This window comes from Sceloporus occidentalis, unplaced genomic scaffold (genome assembly GCF_023333645.1).
Source record: "Sceloporus occidentalis isolate IW3139 unplaced genomic scaffold, rSceOcc1.0.p SCAF_4, whole genome shotgun sequence".
NCBI lineage: Eukaryota > Metazoa > Chordata > Lepidosauria > Squamata > Phrynosomatidae > Sceloporus > Sceloporus occidentalis.
Genome location: NW_028316984.1, coordinates 79,456,492 through 79,474,224, shown reverse-complemented (window position 1 = coordinate 79,474,224; position 17,733 = coordinate 79,456,492). Strand labels below are relative to the sequence as shown.

Below are 17,733 nucleotides of genomic sequence, written 5' to 3'. Positions count from 1 at the left end.
ATTTTTGTTGTTGTTCCTTGAAGAATTGCTCTATGGCCAACATGGCTGCCTCTGGAAGCAACTGGTGGAGAGATCTTATAGCACCTTTGAGACTCACTGAAAGAGAGAATTTGGCAGCCTGAGCTTTTATAGACTTCATTCCTCAGGTGCATTTAAATGCATTTAAATGAATCTGAGGAAGTTGACTGAAGTCTGGGGAAGCTCGTGGTGCCAACTTCTTTCTTGCAGTGAATCTCAGAGGTGATACAAGATCTCTCCTTATACTGATTCTACAGACTAACGTGGCTATATCTTTGAATAATAATACAGTAATAATATGCTTCTGAGGAAGTAGACTGAAGTCTATGAAAGCTCCTGCTGCCAATTCCTTTCTTCCAGTGAGTCCCAAAGGTGCCACAAGATCTCTCCACACACTGATTCCAGGGACTAACACGGCTATATCTTTGAACTCTACCGCCCTGGAAGCAAGGTGTTTGTGTAATCAGTGGCAACTAGGACCCTGGGAGAGTCCAGCTGGAGTGTGTCTGTGTGTGTGTGTGTGTGTGGAGGTGGGGGGGCGCTAGGGCCCAGGGGAGCCTGCCAGGCCTCCTCCTGCTGCCTGCCTGCCAGCCTTGCCTGCCTGCCGTTCCTGCGGACTGAGCCAGAGTGCCATTGCGGGCCAAGAAGCGAGGGACGTTGGGAGAAACAAGGCAAGCAGGGGCGCGCGGGGGTCTGCTTGGGGCGGAGGCTTGGGCGCAGCAGGGGCAGGCAGAGGGCCCATTTTGCTGTGCCCTCCGCCGGGTGGCAGAGCAAGGGCCGGTGGGTGGGACTCCCCAGCTAACGCCGCATAAACAACGTGGGTGCCCCTTCTTCCCCAGCTGAAGCATGGCCCAGGGCTGGCCAGGGAGCGGGTGCTCACCCCAAAGCGAGTAGCATTAAAGGCTGCTCCAAAACACACTGCATAGGAATCATGGAAGAAGAGTGGGAAGAGAACCCCCCCTCCTCCTCCTCCCTCCAGCCCCTCCTGCCATGCAGGAACTCCCAAGCAGAGCACTGCCCTCCTGTGACAGATGGCCCTCCAGCCTCTGTTTAAAGGCCTCCAAGACACACTGCAGGAACAGTCCAGTTTGAGACTGCTTTAACTGCCCTGGTTCAGTGCTGCTGGGGATCCTGGGAACTGTAGTTTGCTGTGGCTCTCTCTCTCTCTCTCTCTGACAGAGAAAAGGGTAAATGTCTCACAAAACGCTACAGACCTATATGTGTTGTAATGTGTTGTCTTTGTATGGCCAGTTTTACATTTTATATTAAAGCCTAATTCATAAAACCACTACAGTGCCCAGAATAGCATGGAGCCAGGGTAGTTAAAGCACTCTCAGACTGGATTGCTTCTGCAGTGTGTGTGTGTGTGTGGTTTTTTGGACCTATTTGGTGCTTCTCTCATTCAGGCTCAAAATGGAGGCTGTTTTGACTTACCATATATACTCAACCATAAGTCAACCTCATGTATAAGTTGGGGCCAAAATGATGGATCTTGCCGTGACCCGTGGATAAGTCCAGGGTAAAACTTGGGGGCATATAGCAAAGGATCTAAAGCAGTGGTCCCCAAACTGTGCTCTTCAAGGGACTTTGGACTTCAGCTCCCAGAATACCAGACTTTTGGCCAACATGGTTGAGGCTTCTGGGAGATGAAGTCCAGTATCTGTTAAAAGGCAGAGTTTGGGGACCACTGATCTAAAGGATGAAGCAGTGTCAAAGAACTTACAAAATTCCAGCAGACGTAACCCTTTGTGCTTAGTTATAAAGCTTAATAATAATAATAATAATAATAATAATAATAATAGTCTTAAGGCTGGATGGATGAGTGAATACAGAGGGTCAGTGCTTCCAGGACAGATTATACTCTTACTTTTCACCAGGGGATGGTTCCTTTTGTAAAATAAGAGTTAAGATGCAGTACTTACATTGACCCAATTCCGGTTTTTTGGGGGGGTCAATTTTTGACTTAAATTTCTAGACGTATACATGAGTATATAAAGTATATAGTCACCTATATCACAGAGGACATGACCAAAGAAAAGCTAAAAACATTCCCCGGTAATGTAAATCCTTAGTTAGGCTCCAAATGGAGGACATTGTAGAAATCTTCTCAGATGGACAGCTGGAATGGAGGACATGCCCGGGAAAAGGAGAACCCCAGATCACCCCGCCGCCAAGGGTTATCTCAGCTCCCCTTCTCTTTCCTCCACTTCTTCTTCTGGGATGGTTGCTGCTTCCCCAGGGAGACCAGCTGTGTCCTCACTGCAAAGGAGGACAAGGCACTTCAAAATGGAGGACAGGCCAGAGAAAGGGAGGATGTGACCAAACCAAAGCTCAAAACACTCCTGTGGATATAAATGCATGCTTCTTAGTCATACTCCAAATGGGGGATATGTTGGAATTCCTCCTGGACAGAAGGTTGAAATGGAGGACAAGTCCGGGTAAAGGAGGATGCCTGGCCACCCTGGGCTTGCCAGTTCCATGCCTTCTGACCCTCAGCCTCCTCCCTGCCCCACTTTCCCTCCGACAACCTGGAATAAAAGATGATCCAGCTTGATACCACTTGAACTGCCATAACTCAATGCAGTGCAGTTCTGGGAATGGTAGTTTTCTGAGATATTTAGCCTTATCTGTCAGAGGTCTCTGGTGCCACAACAAACTACATTTCATGGCATATCCAGGGGTCATGTAGCAAACCGCAATAACATCCAAACTTCACAAAACAGTGATATATTTATGGGGTGAATCAAAATGCACAAAATATATGGTGCAAACTTTCGAAGCTCCACTGGTTACTTCTGCAGTGTGTGTGTGTTAAACACAAAGATGTTAAAAATAATACAGGAGGGGGGAATTTTGTAAAGATTATATTAGTCCCAAGCCTGCATTTTGTCAAGATGGGGCTGTTCTCAGTTCAGGTGGTATTGGAGGGATATTCCTGCAGCCCAGCCCTTCCCCCTTCTGGCCACGAAGAAGCCAGTGGAACCTTGAAAGCTTGCAATATGTATTTTGTGCTTTCGGTTGGCCAATAAAGATATCACTGTTTGGTGAAGTTTGGAGATTATTGTACAATTCATGGCAGTTAAAGTGGTTTCAAACTGGATTATTTCTGCAATGTGTATACAGCCGAAGTGTCAGGAAAAAGGATTTGGAGAGCCCAGGCTGCAGCAGCTGAGCATTGGTGGCACTGCCAACCCCACCACAGCCCCATGAACTGCTGGAGTTACCTGGGCTGTTGTTGTGCCTCCTGCCGGGTGCTCTAAGGCAAGGGATTTTTCTTCACTGCGAACGTTCATGTAACTAAGATACTTGAGTACTAACCCTAAAATGGCCAGTGAAGGGGCCAGTGGGCGTTCAAAGGATTTCAGTGCACTGTTGAGTATGCAGAGCATAGTCATAACCCAATGATATATTACTATTTTAATATCATGTGTCAGGAGTCACAAAGCAAAAATTATGGAGAGGCATGGGTGAGGCATCAAAAATATTAGCAACATGATGCTATGGAAGAAGTTCTCGCCTCAAAAAATGAAAGAAAGAAAGCCAAACCTTTTACATTTAAAAAAGGTAGGCAACATGGAGCCTCAGAAAAAGGCAATGGTAAACCCCTTCTGAACCAATTTTGTCAAGAAAACCCCATGATAACCCCATCTTAGGGTTGCCATACGTTGGGACCAACCTGAAGGCACACAACACATACACAGAGGTAACACTGTGACCACTAGATGTTTTGGGCTACAGTTCTGACTACTGAGCATGCTGGTTGGGGCTTAGGGATGCTGTCACTCTAGAAATTTAAGTCAGGAGTTGAAATTATTATGTGGCTTTCCAAATGTCGTTGAACTACATGTCCCAGTATTCCTGACCACTAGCTGGGAGATGCAATCAAGTGCATCTGAAGAGCTGTACAATTGCTGCTCCTTTTCTAAAAGGCACATGATTGTCTACTGTGTTGAGACAAAATAGTAGCTGCCCTTACTGAGGAGAAGACATTATTTTGTGGGAGCTCTTGTGTCATGAAGCCAGGGAGAAATCAAGATGTTGTTAAAGTAGCGCTGAGGAAAATAGAGCTTTCAGGATATTGGATTTCAGCTCCCCTCACCATTGTCTATGCTTACTAAGGCTAATGCTTTGGTCCAGCTTTGGTCCAGCAACACCTACAAGGTTGTGTATTCTCTATTCCCATGCAAAATGTTTGCAAAACAATGCATGTCTACTCAAAAGTAAATACCACTTAATTTATTAACTATAATTTATATGATCTAATTTTGGTTGGTTACAAAATACAAATCAAACTGAATTTTTTAAATGCAAGAATATAAAAGCAAAAACATAATGCAATTTCCAAAACAAATTAAAATAGCTATAGATATAGAACTAAAGTGTAATGAGATTTACTGCCAGTTAACTGTGTATAGACTACCTGGTCCTTTTGGATTCACTGCTCTGGGATCACACTATCATGAGTGCATATAGATTAAAACTGATATTCTTTCAAACATCTATAAATGTTGAAGGAATCTCGTAATGATTTTAGTCTGTGATCCAAAACTGAAGAGCTCTCTTCTTAAAGTAGTAGAAATATGAGGGACCACATTTTTGAACCTTTTAAATCACCCTACATATTCTAAACTCCACAACATTGCACTATAAGTATAGATAACATTGCTATACTGAAAATGAATATATAGCAAATGGTTCCAGGTGATTTAACCACACAAACCAAACCAAGTGTTGCAAATAATAAAATAAATTTTAAAAAGGGGGATTCTTCCCCATGGTCACTAGACAGTTTAACCTAATGAAAAATTCTTGGCTTACCTGAAATATGGGATCCAAGTGAGGACTTGGGTCTGAGCAAGACATCCCCATTTATTTTTTTCTGAGAACACGTTACTAGATTTGGCTTCTTTCCCCATGACATTTATTCTGTGCCTGGCTGTGGCAATTCTTGATGTCTCCTGTTGGAACATTTCCTTAAAACAGAGGTTGGGATGAACTGCAAGGTGGTTCTCCTGCATTTTCCAGTGAAACACTTCATTCTGCCTCTTTGAGAGAAAGATATATTAAGCATTATAAAATTTTAAAAAAGTTAGTCCCAGAATAGTGATCCGCATTGACATCTATTCCAGTGTATGTGAGAAGTTCACATCTACACGTACACATAATATATATAATATTCCTACATATTAGTTCAGGCCTCATGGCTCACCATTAGGCAGAGTGAAGCAATTGCAGAGGCAACACAATTTGGTGTCACGAAAGGGCAGGAGATTGTTACTTATTTACTTTATTTTCGTATTTTTAACTTCAAGAATGGTAAGAAGTGTTTGCAAGATTTTCTTTACCAGCATAATTTGGGTTGTGGCGATGGGGAAATCATCCATTGCTCTTCTGCCTCAGGCAACAAAATGAACTAGGCCGACATGCACCCTAACCGTATATCTTTGTTTTCTTCCTTGGTGTTTTTGCAGCTCCTAAACCAGCAGGATGGTGTTGCTACAGAGCTACTGCGAGGGTAACGAGTCCCTGGCACAAGCATGGGCCCAACAGGGCCTGCATCCCTGTTTCTACTTCACACTGGTCCCTGCAGTGCTGCTCAGCGTCTGCTTCCTATTGGGTGCTCTGCAGTACGCCTGTTATGCCCGCTTCAGCCGCACCATGGAACCAAAGTATATCCCACGCTCCCACCTCTACTATATCCAGGTCCTCCTTTCTCTGCTCCTTGCACTGCTGTCTTTTGTCACTTTTCTGTGGCAGGTGTTGGGCATGCAACATCTCTATGGGTATATGGTACTGTATGCCTGCCTCTCTGCCATGAGCTGGCTTGGCTCACTTGGCTTATTGCACTTGGAACGTACCAGAGTGATGGTGCAGGATCGGATCAGGGGCCATGGGGTCATCCTGCTCCTCTACTGGGCCCTGGCCTTTGCTGCAGAGAACCTGGCCTTCATCTCTTGGAACAGCCCTCTCTGGTGGTGGGGTTTAGAGGACACCAATCAAAAGGTAAGTCGGGGTGTGATGGAAGGGTTGGAGAGAGGGCCATGGAGGTGCTTCCTCTTTGGCACGGTGGTGCAGCAGCTTTGCACAACTTCCCTGTCAAAGGTAGGTATACTTTGAGGCAACAATGCATTCAAAGCAGGAAAACTGCCCATGTAGAAGGCACAGTTTCTGCAGCCTATGACAATCATGGGATATGTCCACACTGTGAGATTAAAGGGTAACCCGCCTCCATTGTGTATGCAGCAATAAATTATAAGAGTTTTGTTATTTAAAACAACAAAGAGTCCTGCATAATACCTTAAAGATTAACAAACTTGCAGCAGCATGAGTTTTCATGGGCTATATTCCACTTTGTCAGATGCATGAAGCTATGTTATTAGGGAATCAAGGTGGTTCCCTCCCTCAGATCCCTAGCTATGCATGGACTTCAATTCCCAGAAGCCCTAGTCATCATGGCCTGTGAATAGGGATTGTGGAAATTGTAGTCTAGCAACCTCTAGTAGACTAAGGTCCAAAACACACTGCAGAAATAATCCAGTTTGAGACTGCTTTAACTGCCCTGGCTCAATGTTAGGGAATTCTGGGAATTGTAGTTTATAGTGGCACCAGAGCAATCTCTGACAAAGAATACTAAATGCCACACAAAACTATAGTTCCCAGAATTCTCTAACATTGAGCCAGGGCAGTTAAAGCAGTCTCAAACTACATAGATTATTTCTGCAGTGTGTTTTGGACCTAAAATAGACTATTATATATCTAAATGACACTTGGGGTAGAAATGGGCAAATGGTAATACCTTTCCACTTTGAAAGTGAGATGGCAATTTTCTCCCAGTAGCAATCACAAGACTGATCAAGGAAAATCATGAGTTCCTCAGTGGGATCCTATTTGGTCATTCTCTGGAGGTGTCTACAATATGATTATTGCTTTTGCTTAGAGAAAGCCTTTGGGATCTTAAAAACTGAATGGATAAGCAGAAACTCAAATGTCAGAACTGAAGTTCTTCCTGACAAAGAGACATGAGGAGGAAAGCCATGCCTGTTAATTGTTATGTCTCTTGTGATGGACTTAATTACACAGATATCCACCCTAACATGGAGTGTGATTCAATTCAGTAATATATCCTTATTGCAGTAAATGAAGAGAAATAGATTCTTCAACTACTCCACAGAAAAATTATTGTCCTTTTAAGCAGCAGTAGTCATCCTATACCAGAGACAAATTAATTCCTGTTATGGTGAGATAGGCAGGATATCAATCAATCAAACAGTCAATCAATCCATTAGTCAAATGTTATCCCTTTTCTGTTTGTGAAGACTGGGAGAGATAGAAAGAGAAAATATAATTTGGAATTCTGTAGTTATCACTGTTACTCAAATGACAACTGTTGCTTGGCCTCTTTTCCCTCTCAATCTATTCATTGCTGAATATTTTTGCTGAGTCACTTTGTTGTTCAACAGGCTCACTTAAGCACACGGTATGTGCTACTTCTCTCTCTCTCTCTCTCTCTCTCTCTCTCACACACACACACACACACACACACACACAGATAAGGAAAGAGGTGGCTGTTTTCAGAGAACTTTGCCCAATGACTTTGCACAAATTCCCATTTTGCATAAACGTCAAACTGAGATTTTCCACTTCAGCACGTTTAATGGACATCCGCTTCCATCCTGCACATTTCCATATTCTGAGATATCTTCCAGTCTAGAAATGAGGGCATGACCCCTATTCACCATCTCCCTCCCCACCAGTAAGCAGCAAAAGCAGCAGGGCCTCTTGGTGTGGAGTAGGTAGATGAATTTGGAAAAGCAAATGAGGAGTGACTCCAGCAATACTGTACAGTCAGCCCTCCATATCCACAGATCCAAGCATCCACAGCTTGAAAATATATTTTTAAAAATATAAATTGCAAAAAACAAACCTGATTTTGCCATTTTACTGGGCCATTGCATTTAATGGGACTTGAGCATCCATGGATTTTGTTATCCACTGGGGGACCTGGAACTAAACCCCAGCTGATACCAAGGGCCCACTGTATATTGTCTGTGTTGAAAAGTTGTGATCAACATTAATCACCAGTTGCTTTCAGGCTAGCTTTTTAAATCTCCTCTTCTTCCTTTGCTTCTTACAGTACTGTATTGAGCAAATTACTGCTCTTGATACCTCATAACTGTGACCCCATGCTAGGAAACATTTGGTCCTCAGACCTTGTTGCTCTGGGGCTCCCATCATCATTGACTCACCATTGGCTATGCTGACTAGGGCTGGTGGGAGTTGCAATCCAACATCTGGAGTGTCACTAGTTGCCTCTCTCTGTGTTATGGAGCCATTTACAGCCATCAATATACACCCATTCTTTCTTACCAGTGCTGAACAGCTTTGGGTCTACTCAGGTGCCTATTCACCTAAGCCAAGAGGAGTCTGGAACTGCCGATCTGGATCCAGTTTGTGCAGCCGCCATGTGTTTGAGACAACTGAGGTCCAAAACACACTGCAGAAATAATCCAGTTTGAGACTGCTTTAACTGCTATAGCCTTCTCTTTCAGAGAGCTCTGGTGCCACGATAAACTACAATTCCCAGGATTCTCCAGCACTGAGCCCGGGCAGTTATTTCTGCAGTGTGTTTTGGACCTGAGTTCCGTCTAACTGGAGAGCTAAGATGGTGCAGCCATTAAGAGTGCTGGGGATTTAGGAGATCAAGGTTCAAGTCCCTATGGAGCCATGAAAACTTCCTTTCTTGGATCATTTTCTTCTTCTCAGACAGGACTGTAATGAAAAAAAGGAGAAAGAGAAGGGCCTTGTATACTACTTTAAAGTTAATGGAGGAAAGGCAAGATTATAGCAAATAAGCCATGCGTATATCTAGTGATGGAGTGAGTATGGTGTAGTGGTTTGAGTGTTGGATTACAACTCTGGAGACCAGGGTTTGATTCCCAGTTCAGCCACGAAACCCACTGGGTGACCTGGGCAAGTCACACTCTCTATGCCTCAGGGGAAGGCAATGGCAAACCTCTGAACAAGTCTTGCTAGGAAAACCCCATGATAGGGTTGCCGTAAATTGGAAACAACAACAAAAACAACAACATATCTAGTGCTGATGGGTTTTTTGTTGCATTGACGGGATGCAAATTCATTGGCGGCTTAATATTTGGTAAAATTTTATGTGAAGCCAGGGCAATTCTTGGGTAAGAGGCAGTCTGCCTCCTGGTATGTAGCAATGGAGTCAAATTACACAAGCATAGATTCCACCTCAACATTTAGGAAGAACTTCCTGACAATAAGATCTCTTTGACAGTGGAACACACTCCCTGGGAGAGTGGTGGCGTCCTTTCCTTGGAGGTCTTTAGACAGAGGCCGGGTGGCCATCTGTCACAGGGGGCGCTTTGATTGTGTGTTCCTGTGTGGCAGAATGGGGTTGGACCGGATGGCCCTTGCGGTCTCTTCCAACTCTGTGATCCTATGTTTACCACGATATGGTAGTGGCAGGCACAGGGACCCAGAACTGACCACAGTGGTACACACAACTGCACGGCCAAGCAGGAAGATGTCTCCCACCATGACACTTCCCCAGAGCTTCTCTGGGCCCATTTGTGTCACATGACCTGGGCCCCTAGTGGCCATGTCCTGCAACTGCAGGGGTCTCTGAACAGGAACAGGCTCCAGGAGGGGACAGGAAGCAGACTCAGCCAAGCACTCATCATCACAGAGGTGCCTTCTGCTCAGGAGGGGACCAATGGCCAACGCTGCCTGAGGACAGAGGTGGGACCTGTAGCTGAAGTTTCTTGCAAGGAAGGAGGGTGGTGTTTTTTTGGTTCATTAGCCAATTTTTCTTTGTTGTTTGAGCCAGCTTGGCATTGGACTATGATTCTGGGGACTGTGGGGTTTGCCTTTGCCTGAGGCTGAGAGAGTGTGACTTGCTCAAGGTCACCCAGTGGTTTTCATGGCTGAGTTGGGATTCGAACCCTGATCTCCAGAGTCGTAGTCCAGTACTCAAAACCACTAGACCACACTGGCTGTCCTGCAGAAATAGACCAAGCCAAACATCAGGGTCATCTATGGTTCTATCTGTGTGGTGTTCTGGTTCGGAAAAGGGACAGAAATGTATAAACAAAACAAAATATGACCCTGATATGTGGCTTGGTCTGTTTCTGCAGGAGATCCAGTGTGTCGTGTTGGCTTTGAATGTTGGACTATGACTCTGGCGAGCAGGGTTCAAACCCCCAATCAGTCATGAAACCCACTGGGTGACCTGGAACAAGTCACACCCTCTCAGCTTCAGAGGAGGGCCATCCCCCTTCTGAAGAAACTTGTTAAGAAAACCCCATGATAGGTTTGCTGTAGGGTGGACATAAGCAGCGAACGACTAGAAAGCACACAAGAACAGCAACAACATTTGTTTAGTTTATGCATTTCTACTCTCTTTCTGAGCCCAAACAGGTCCTGTCCTAAGGTCCAGTAGCAGACCAGCCTCTGCTTTCTCCCACTGCCTTTGCACCGGCCCACAATCAAAAAAGCAAATATACTTTCAAGAAGTCAGTGTGGTGTCAGACACTCTCAGCCTCAGAAAAACCCATGATAGGGTGGCTTTAAGGTCATTATAAGTTGGAAATAACCTGAAGGCACACAACATTGACAACAACCAGATCTAATAAATCAATGCTTTCAATATCTGATTGCCAATCTTTGGTCCACTGATTAAAAATGTGCATTTGGCCAATCAGAGTCCAGCCTTAATGAGTGGCCTATCCTAAGCCGGTCCATGTGGCCCATGGGATCTCGGGAAGGCAGGATCACTTGTCTTGTGTCAGAGGGTGGGATGGGACAGAGTGGGATGCTGCTGTAAGACTGCCACTGACATGAGATCAACTCCCTCAGGTACAATTCAGCTTGTGGTTCCTTCGCTACATCGGCACCTTTGCCCTCTTCACGTTGGGGATCAAGGCCCCTGGGCTGCCCCGAAAACCTTACATGCTGCTAATTAATGAGGATGAGCGCGATGTGGAGAACAGTCAGGTAGGTTTTATCTAAATAAGATATTACTGTCCTAGTTCTGCTCCCCCCCCCCCCCCCCCCCCGGCTATACCACTTATTTTTGTCCTCAGACCAGCTGCCTGGTGTGGAATGTGACTGAGTATTAATGCCACTAGAGAGTATTAATGCCACCAGGAGTCAGTGGCATCAGTAAAGGGGTATCATGAAGAGATGGAGTCAGTGGGGTGAGGCTCAGTGGGAAGGGAAAGGGGAGGCCCTGTTTTTTTAAATTAAAATTTCAAATTCAGAAAAAAAATTTAAATAATTTTTTATTTTTGAAAACAAAATCTTTAAAACCTCACATTTTACCAGTTGTTCACTTTAAGCCCATGAAACTTATGTATATGCACTTAGGCTGTGTGTATGATATTGTAATTTAAAAGTACAATTTTAATTGGGCTAGTTGTTATATGTTACAACTATTACCATGACATTCATTGATATAGTTGAATTAAGATTTATGGGTAACATTAGTACAAAAACATTCCTAAGGATTCTGTATGGTGTGGGGTGGGAGAAAGTCAATGGAGGGTGAGTGTGTGATACCATGGAGTATATCACACAGAGCTTTTAGGTGGTTTTGTAGCTCAGTTCCAGCTCAGTTCCGAAGTGATTGCACTTCCAACAATGCGGTTTCACCTCATAAAGGGACTGTTTTATCAGACACCATTGATTTCTGTGGGAGCCCCTTGCAAATTGCTTCAGCAGCTTGTCTGAAGTCACTCCTCATTTTGGTTAAAATGGAAAAAAGTGCCTTCAGAGAATTCGCTTCCTGGCTGCCTTCGATTGCACTGCGATTTGGTCTGGTGTGGAAAAGCACTCCGATGCCACCCCCCTTGGCCCCTGCGTCCTGCTCTGTCATTCCCCTCCTCCTCCTTCATGCCATCTCCTCCTCTCTGTCAACCAGCCAATCCCATCATCCCCTGCGTCCTCCTAGACCCCGATCTGCTCCACTCCTTCAGCCTCCCACCAATCCCATCATCCCTGCCTTCTCCTAGACCCCCATCTGCTCCTCTCCTTCACCCTGTCACCTAACCCATCATCCCCTGACTGCTCCTGCATCCCCATCTCACCCCCCTCTGCCACCTAACCCATCATCCCTGCTGCTCCTGCATCCTGATCCTGGCCCCAGCAACCCCCAGCGACCTATCCCATCATCCCTTGCCTTCTCCTGTATCCTGATCCTGGCCCCAGCAACCCCTAGCCACCTATCCCATCATCTCCTGCCTGCTCCTGCATCCTGATCCTGGCCCCAGCAACCCCCAGAGACCTATCCCATCATCCCCTGACTGCTCCTGCATCCTGATCCTGGCCCTAGCAACCCCCAGCGACCTATCCCCTCATCCCCTGACTGCTCCTGCATCCTGATCCTGATCCTGGCCCCAGCAACCCCCAGCGACCTATCCCATCATCCACCAACTGCTCCTGCATCCTGATCCTGGCCCCAGCAACCCCCAGCGACCTATCCCATCATCCCCTGACTGCTCCTGCATCCTGATCCTGGCCCCAGCAACCCCCAGAGACCTATCCCATCATCCCCTGACTGCTCCTGCATCCTGATCCTGGCCCCAGCAACCCCCAGCGACCTATCCCATCATCCCCTGACTGCTCCTGCATCCTGATCCTGGCCCCAGCAACCCCCAGCGACCTATCCCATCATCCCCTGACTGCTCCTGCATCCTGATCCTGGCCCCAGCAACCCCCAGTGACCTATCCCATCATCCCCTGCCTTCTCCTATACCTCGATGAAGGATGACAGCTAAGGAGGGGGCAGGAAAGGAGGACAGCGTCCAGAGCCCCACTGAGCATGTGCAAGGGGGCCGATTCGAATCGTTGACCCCTCACAGTATGCTACGGTGTGGTAATACAATGTGCACTCACTCCCCTTTGCTTGAATCCACATCACGTGACTTGCTTGGAATTGAACTAACTTCGCTTGCCCCTCACTTCGGAAGGACAACAAAAAGGCAACCAGGTGTGGAAAAACATGACGTTTTAACCTCAATCCGAATTGCTAGAGAGGAGTGACTCTGGATCAGGTGTGGAAAAACATCACGCTTTGCATTGCTAGAACAGGAGTGACTGCGGATCCGAGCTGCAACCCCCCCCCCATGTGTGATAAGGTCCCATGAGTTACCTCATCGGCTGACACCAACCCTAGTGATGCTACTGTCAGGAGTGCCACTCAGTCAGAAGCAGAGCTTAGAAGCTGTTGTTTCCCTCTTTACTGTAGCTGCCATTTTAAAGATAGCACTGCAGTTTGGCATAAAAATATCTTGCCAGAATCAGAATGCAGAGACTAAAATTGGCATGGATTTGCCTTTAAAATGGCCTCTTGTTGAGAGAGTGATCCTTTCCTAGGCTCTATCAGCATATGTGCAGCTCCAACAGCACTTTATGATTCACCTTCCTATCCATATCAGAAACTGTATGCAGTGGGAGTAGAAAGTTTCTTTAACACAAGGCCTCTTTTGGCAACATCCCTCTAGTGACTGAAATGTGTGCTCCACCCTATAGGTCCAAGGGAGATATGAGATGATACTGACACTAGGAATACCATTGTGTTGCAGATCCTCCCTCCCTCTCTCTCTCTCTCCAAATAAATGCCCCCAGGTCAGCAGTAGAGCAGGTGCTTGGAGCTTAGAAAGCCCTAAATTCGAACTTTGTTAAAAGAATCTCAAGATAGTGGGGCAGGAAGAGACAACTAAGGGGGTGTTCCCACTTGGCAGATAAAACGGATTATATTGGCACGATTCTGATTCTGATTCTGCAAAGTTGCTGCCAGTCAGATTTGAACTACGTACATACAGGCCAGGAACCAGATTTGGTATTGGGCAGTCTCATGTGTTTGAAGCAGTAGCCTTCTGGTGTTTTCAGATTCCATTTCCCCATCAGCTATAGCCAGCATGACCAATGGTTAGGGTGAAAGGAGTTGCAGTCCAACGATATGGGGAACTGGAATATGACACAGATTCTCTGCTATAGTTTAAAAGTTCCTGAGTTTTATAGAATGGTACAGTGCTGAATAGTTCAGGGAGGACAGAATTTCTGGTCATGAAGCTGCAGAGAGGGAAAAATAATTCAGTGGTGGAAAAACAGCAGACCCCCCCCCTCCAATTGAATTTCTCTGAACTGCACAGCCTTGAAACCTACAGGAACTGCAGTTGCTAGGCTCAGTTATGGGAGAAGTGACAACAGAAAAATTGATAGGGTGGAGTAACTTGTTTAGAACATGTAGCAGACAGTAGGGAAAAGTTCACAGAACGTGTGGGTTTAGAAACCAGCAGGTTAGTTTGGTTCAGTTATATAAAACCTGCTGAGAGGTGCTTGGAGTTAAAACTGTTGGTTTTAACTTGTTAGCAGCTCTTTGTCACATTGTGCTGGACATTTGGGCCTGGAGAGGGAAGGTTAAGAATAATGTTTACATACATTCAGAGATACTGTAAGGAGTCATACTAGATGTGTATGTGTTTGTTAAGTCTACACCCTTTAGTCTGCAAAGTAGGAGTGGTAAGATATATAATTTTTATCTCAAAAAGAGTGTGCTGTGGAGAGATGTAAAACCTGTTTGTTTGGTGCACTTAGCTACTTTAAGTCTTACCTCAATGAGCTTGGTTGTTTTAAACCATTCATTCTTCTTCAGTTTGATTCACTTTCAGTAGTAGAATAAAGGTGGATGGGAATCAACCTTTCAAAGCAGCCAAGCAGAACAAGATGTATTGGACTGGACTAGTCCTATCATTAGGCAGAGTGAGGTAGTAGCAGATTCTGAATGTCACAGCAGGACAGCAGACTGTTAGTTATGTAATATGCTATTGTTGTATTTTGACTCAAGTGAAAGGGCTGCTCAAGCGATCCTCCCCTCCCCCCCATGCTGAAATAACTTGAGTAGCTTTGGGTACCATATAACTTGACATGGAAAGGTGGGCAATTCCATTTGCTACATCAACTCAGATAGCAAATTGTTTTCAGCTAGCTTTGATGGAAGGGAGCATTTGCACTTCACTCACTTGTGTTCATTGTGGTATAAAAAACAGTCACACACACACAGACATACTTTATAAGCAAGCATGCAAGAATATATTTACAAAACACATGCTTGTCTACTTTGGTCCTAAGAGAATATTTGTAAAGCGATTTGAAGATTTGAAATTTTCAGTGTAAGTATTAAGCAGTTATAACGTGCAGTAAAAAAATAGTCCAATTTCTGCAGCAAGGGAACTGGAGTTCTGTAATCTATAAAATTATGCAGGTTTTAGGGAGATTTTCACTTTCTTTTTTGTTTAATATTGCAATTTTAAAAATTAGTTTTCAAAGTTATTTAAATTTTGATTGTTACTAGAAGGGCAAGAAATGGTGTGAAGAATAGGAGCTTTGTTCCTGGAGATTATATATACATGCAGGGGTAGCTGTGTTGGCCTTTTAACAAATCCAAACAAAAATCCATCAGTGATACCTTTATTGGCCAACTGAAATGCACAATATAGGACATGAAAGGGAGGTAGGGAAACATAAGGGAAACAAACATAATTTGTCCCAGGCTTGCACAGGAGAAATAAAGGTGGACTACAGGTTGCCAAAGGGCAGGGCTGCAAACTCTTGACATAAAGGTGCTGCTAGCAAAACATGTGTCTGATATATGTCAGTTTACCCTCTGGCACAGAGACTGGCCTGTTTGTCCAGTGTATTGTGCTGAAGGGCATTTTTTTTACAGAGGATGACATGCAGTTACCCTTCCATTTTCGTGGACATCAGATCCGTGACCCTCACTTACTCACGAGGAGTAAACGGAGGGGGTTAAAATGGGACATGCGCCCCCATTCAAGCCTATGGGGCTTGAGTTTTTGTGAGTTTCTGTTTTTGTGGGGGGCATACTGATTTTCCAGACTAAAATGGCTATTTCTTTGAATTCTCCCCCTTTGTACTGTGTGTCCTCCTGTAAGTAAGGGCCTGGGGTGGAGTCAGGGTGTGGCATCCACATGACGCACACCTCAACTCCACCCCATGGCAGTGTGATGCTGGGCGCCGCACCACATGGCATGCGGCAGCACGGTGCTCCTCTGGTGCTGCGTTTAGATGATGCAGTGCCAAAGGAGCGCTGTAAAGCTGCGGCATAGCAGCTACGGCACCCTTTTCAGGGCACAAAAAGGAGCCGCATTTTTCGGCTTCTTTTTGCGCCACGGAACGGCCAGATCAGGGCTGTAGTTTGCGGTTGCTGCGGCCCCAATCTGGCTGTAAAAGGGGTGGTCTGCACAGTCACTAAGTAACTGAGATTGAGAGTCTGTCTTTAGGCAAGTAAAGGCTTATCACCAAGAGCCCTTAACAGGGCAGCATTATTAGCCAGAATAGGTTGCAGTTTGTTGATGATATGCCTAAGTGATCTCACTTGGGACCTGCAAGTGCCCTGCTTATGGGGTTCTGTCATTTTCTCTCTACAGTCTGTTCTGTAATATATTTGTCCTGATTACAAGTCTTGCCTTTATTTGTTTGTTTGTTTGTTATTTATTCATATGGGAGGGTACTTGTAATTCCATGAATTTAGTGTCCCTATCTTGTGGGTTTGAGCAGAAGTGATAATCTTTGTAAGTGAGCTAGTGATGTGAATCCCTGGATAATTAATTGTACTTCCTCCAAATCTTTATCAGGTTTGGAGGACCAGGATATTTTAAAATATCTGCCATGATTTTGACAGTGGATAACCAGATATATGGGATCTAAATAGTCCCAACAGAATTGGTGAAACCTGTTTTGAAGGGAAAGAATTGAAAAAATTAACATTGAAACTGTCTAGGTCAGAAACTTTGTTCACTTTTAATTTTTCAATTGCTTTTGATAGTTTTCCTAAGGGGATTGGTTATGTTAGAAGCCTGTGTTCTTCTGTAAATCTAGTTAGACATGTCTTATCTAATAACTGTTTGATATATGATTATTTGGGTATTTTTTTAGATTGTTGTTTGTGAATGTATCAGTATACACCCTATCAAAATAATGTCCAGGTTCCTCTCCCTGACCCCTTTCCACTCACATTTGTATGAATGCCAGGCATAACCCATGAAATTACGTGATTCTGAAATTGGTTCTCTTCCCAACCAACTTTCTTGCATCCTTCTTATGCCCTTTGCCAAAAAGTACCCATGTTCTCCCCCACCCTCTCAGTTTCTGTCTAACCCCTTCTCCCACATGTCCCCTGTGATGTCTGTGCATGTGCCATCTCGACGGGGTGATTGTCCCATTTCCTGTGCCAGACTTCTTAAATATTTCCAACACTCCTATGAAAAAACTTTTCTCCCTCCCTTCTTTTCAATTCCCTCTCTATATTTCAGCCCCTACTTCCAGATGCCAGACAGCATCGCTCCACCTGGAGGGGTTTGGGCCGGAAGATACGTCTCCTTGTTCGGTATATGTGGCCACGAGGGAGCTACCCACTACAGGGGCTGGTGATACTCTGTCTGATGCTGATGGGGCTGGAGCGAGGCATCAATGTCTTTGTGCCCATCTACTACAAATACATTGGTAAGCAGAACACAGGGAAGCATGGTGCTGCCAGAAGCAGAGACCCAGAAATTCATGGGAGAAGGACTTGTGTGGATGCTAGGGTTTCTCATCCAGATGTTTTAGAATGGGAGCAGGTGAAATCTGAATAATATTCTAGGTTTTAACAAATATTCTGAACTGACCAGC

The 17,733-nt window shown here is 45.0% G+C and overlaps 1 protein-coding gene across 3 annotated transcripts in view; it reads left to right on the top strand.

Moving 5' to 3' along the window:
• The first annotated feature begins 1,184 nt into the window (after positions 1-1,184).
• The window catches only part of LOC149314061 (ATP-binding cassette sub-family B member 6-like), a 66,554-nt gene continuing 50,005 nt past the window's right edge, over positions 1,185-17,733 (top strand). Inside the window, exons 1-4 of one of the 3 annotated variants that reach the window (XM_089520435.1) lie at positions 1,185-1,205; positions 5,490-6,021; positions 10,897-11,034; positions 17,376-17,565. In XM_089520435.1, the coding sequence (XP_089376561.1) occupies positions 5,506-6,021; positions 10,897-11,034; positions 17,376-17,565 (844 nt within the window). In that variant the 5' untranslated portion in view covers positions 1,185-1,205; positions 5,490-5,505. Of the gene's footprint in view, positions 1,206-5,489; positions 6,022-9,587; positions 9,781-10,896; positions 11,035-17,375; positions 17,566-17,733 lie in introns of those variants that run through there. The other 2 variants (XM_089520434.1, XM_089520436.1) reach the window with 2 other exon arrangements.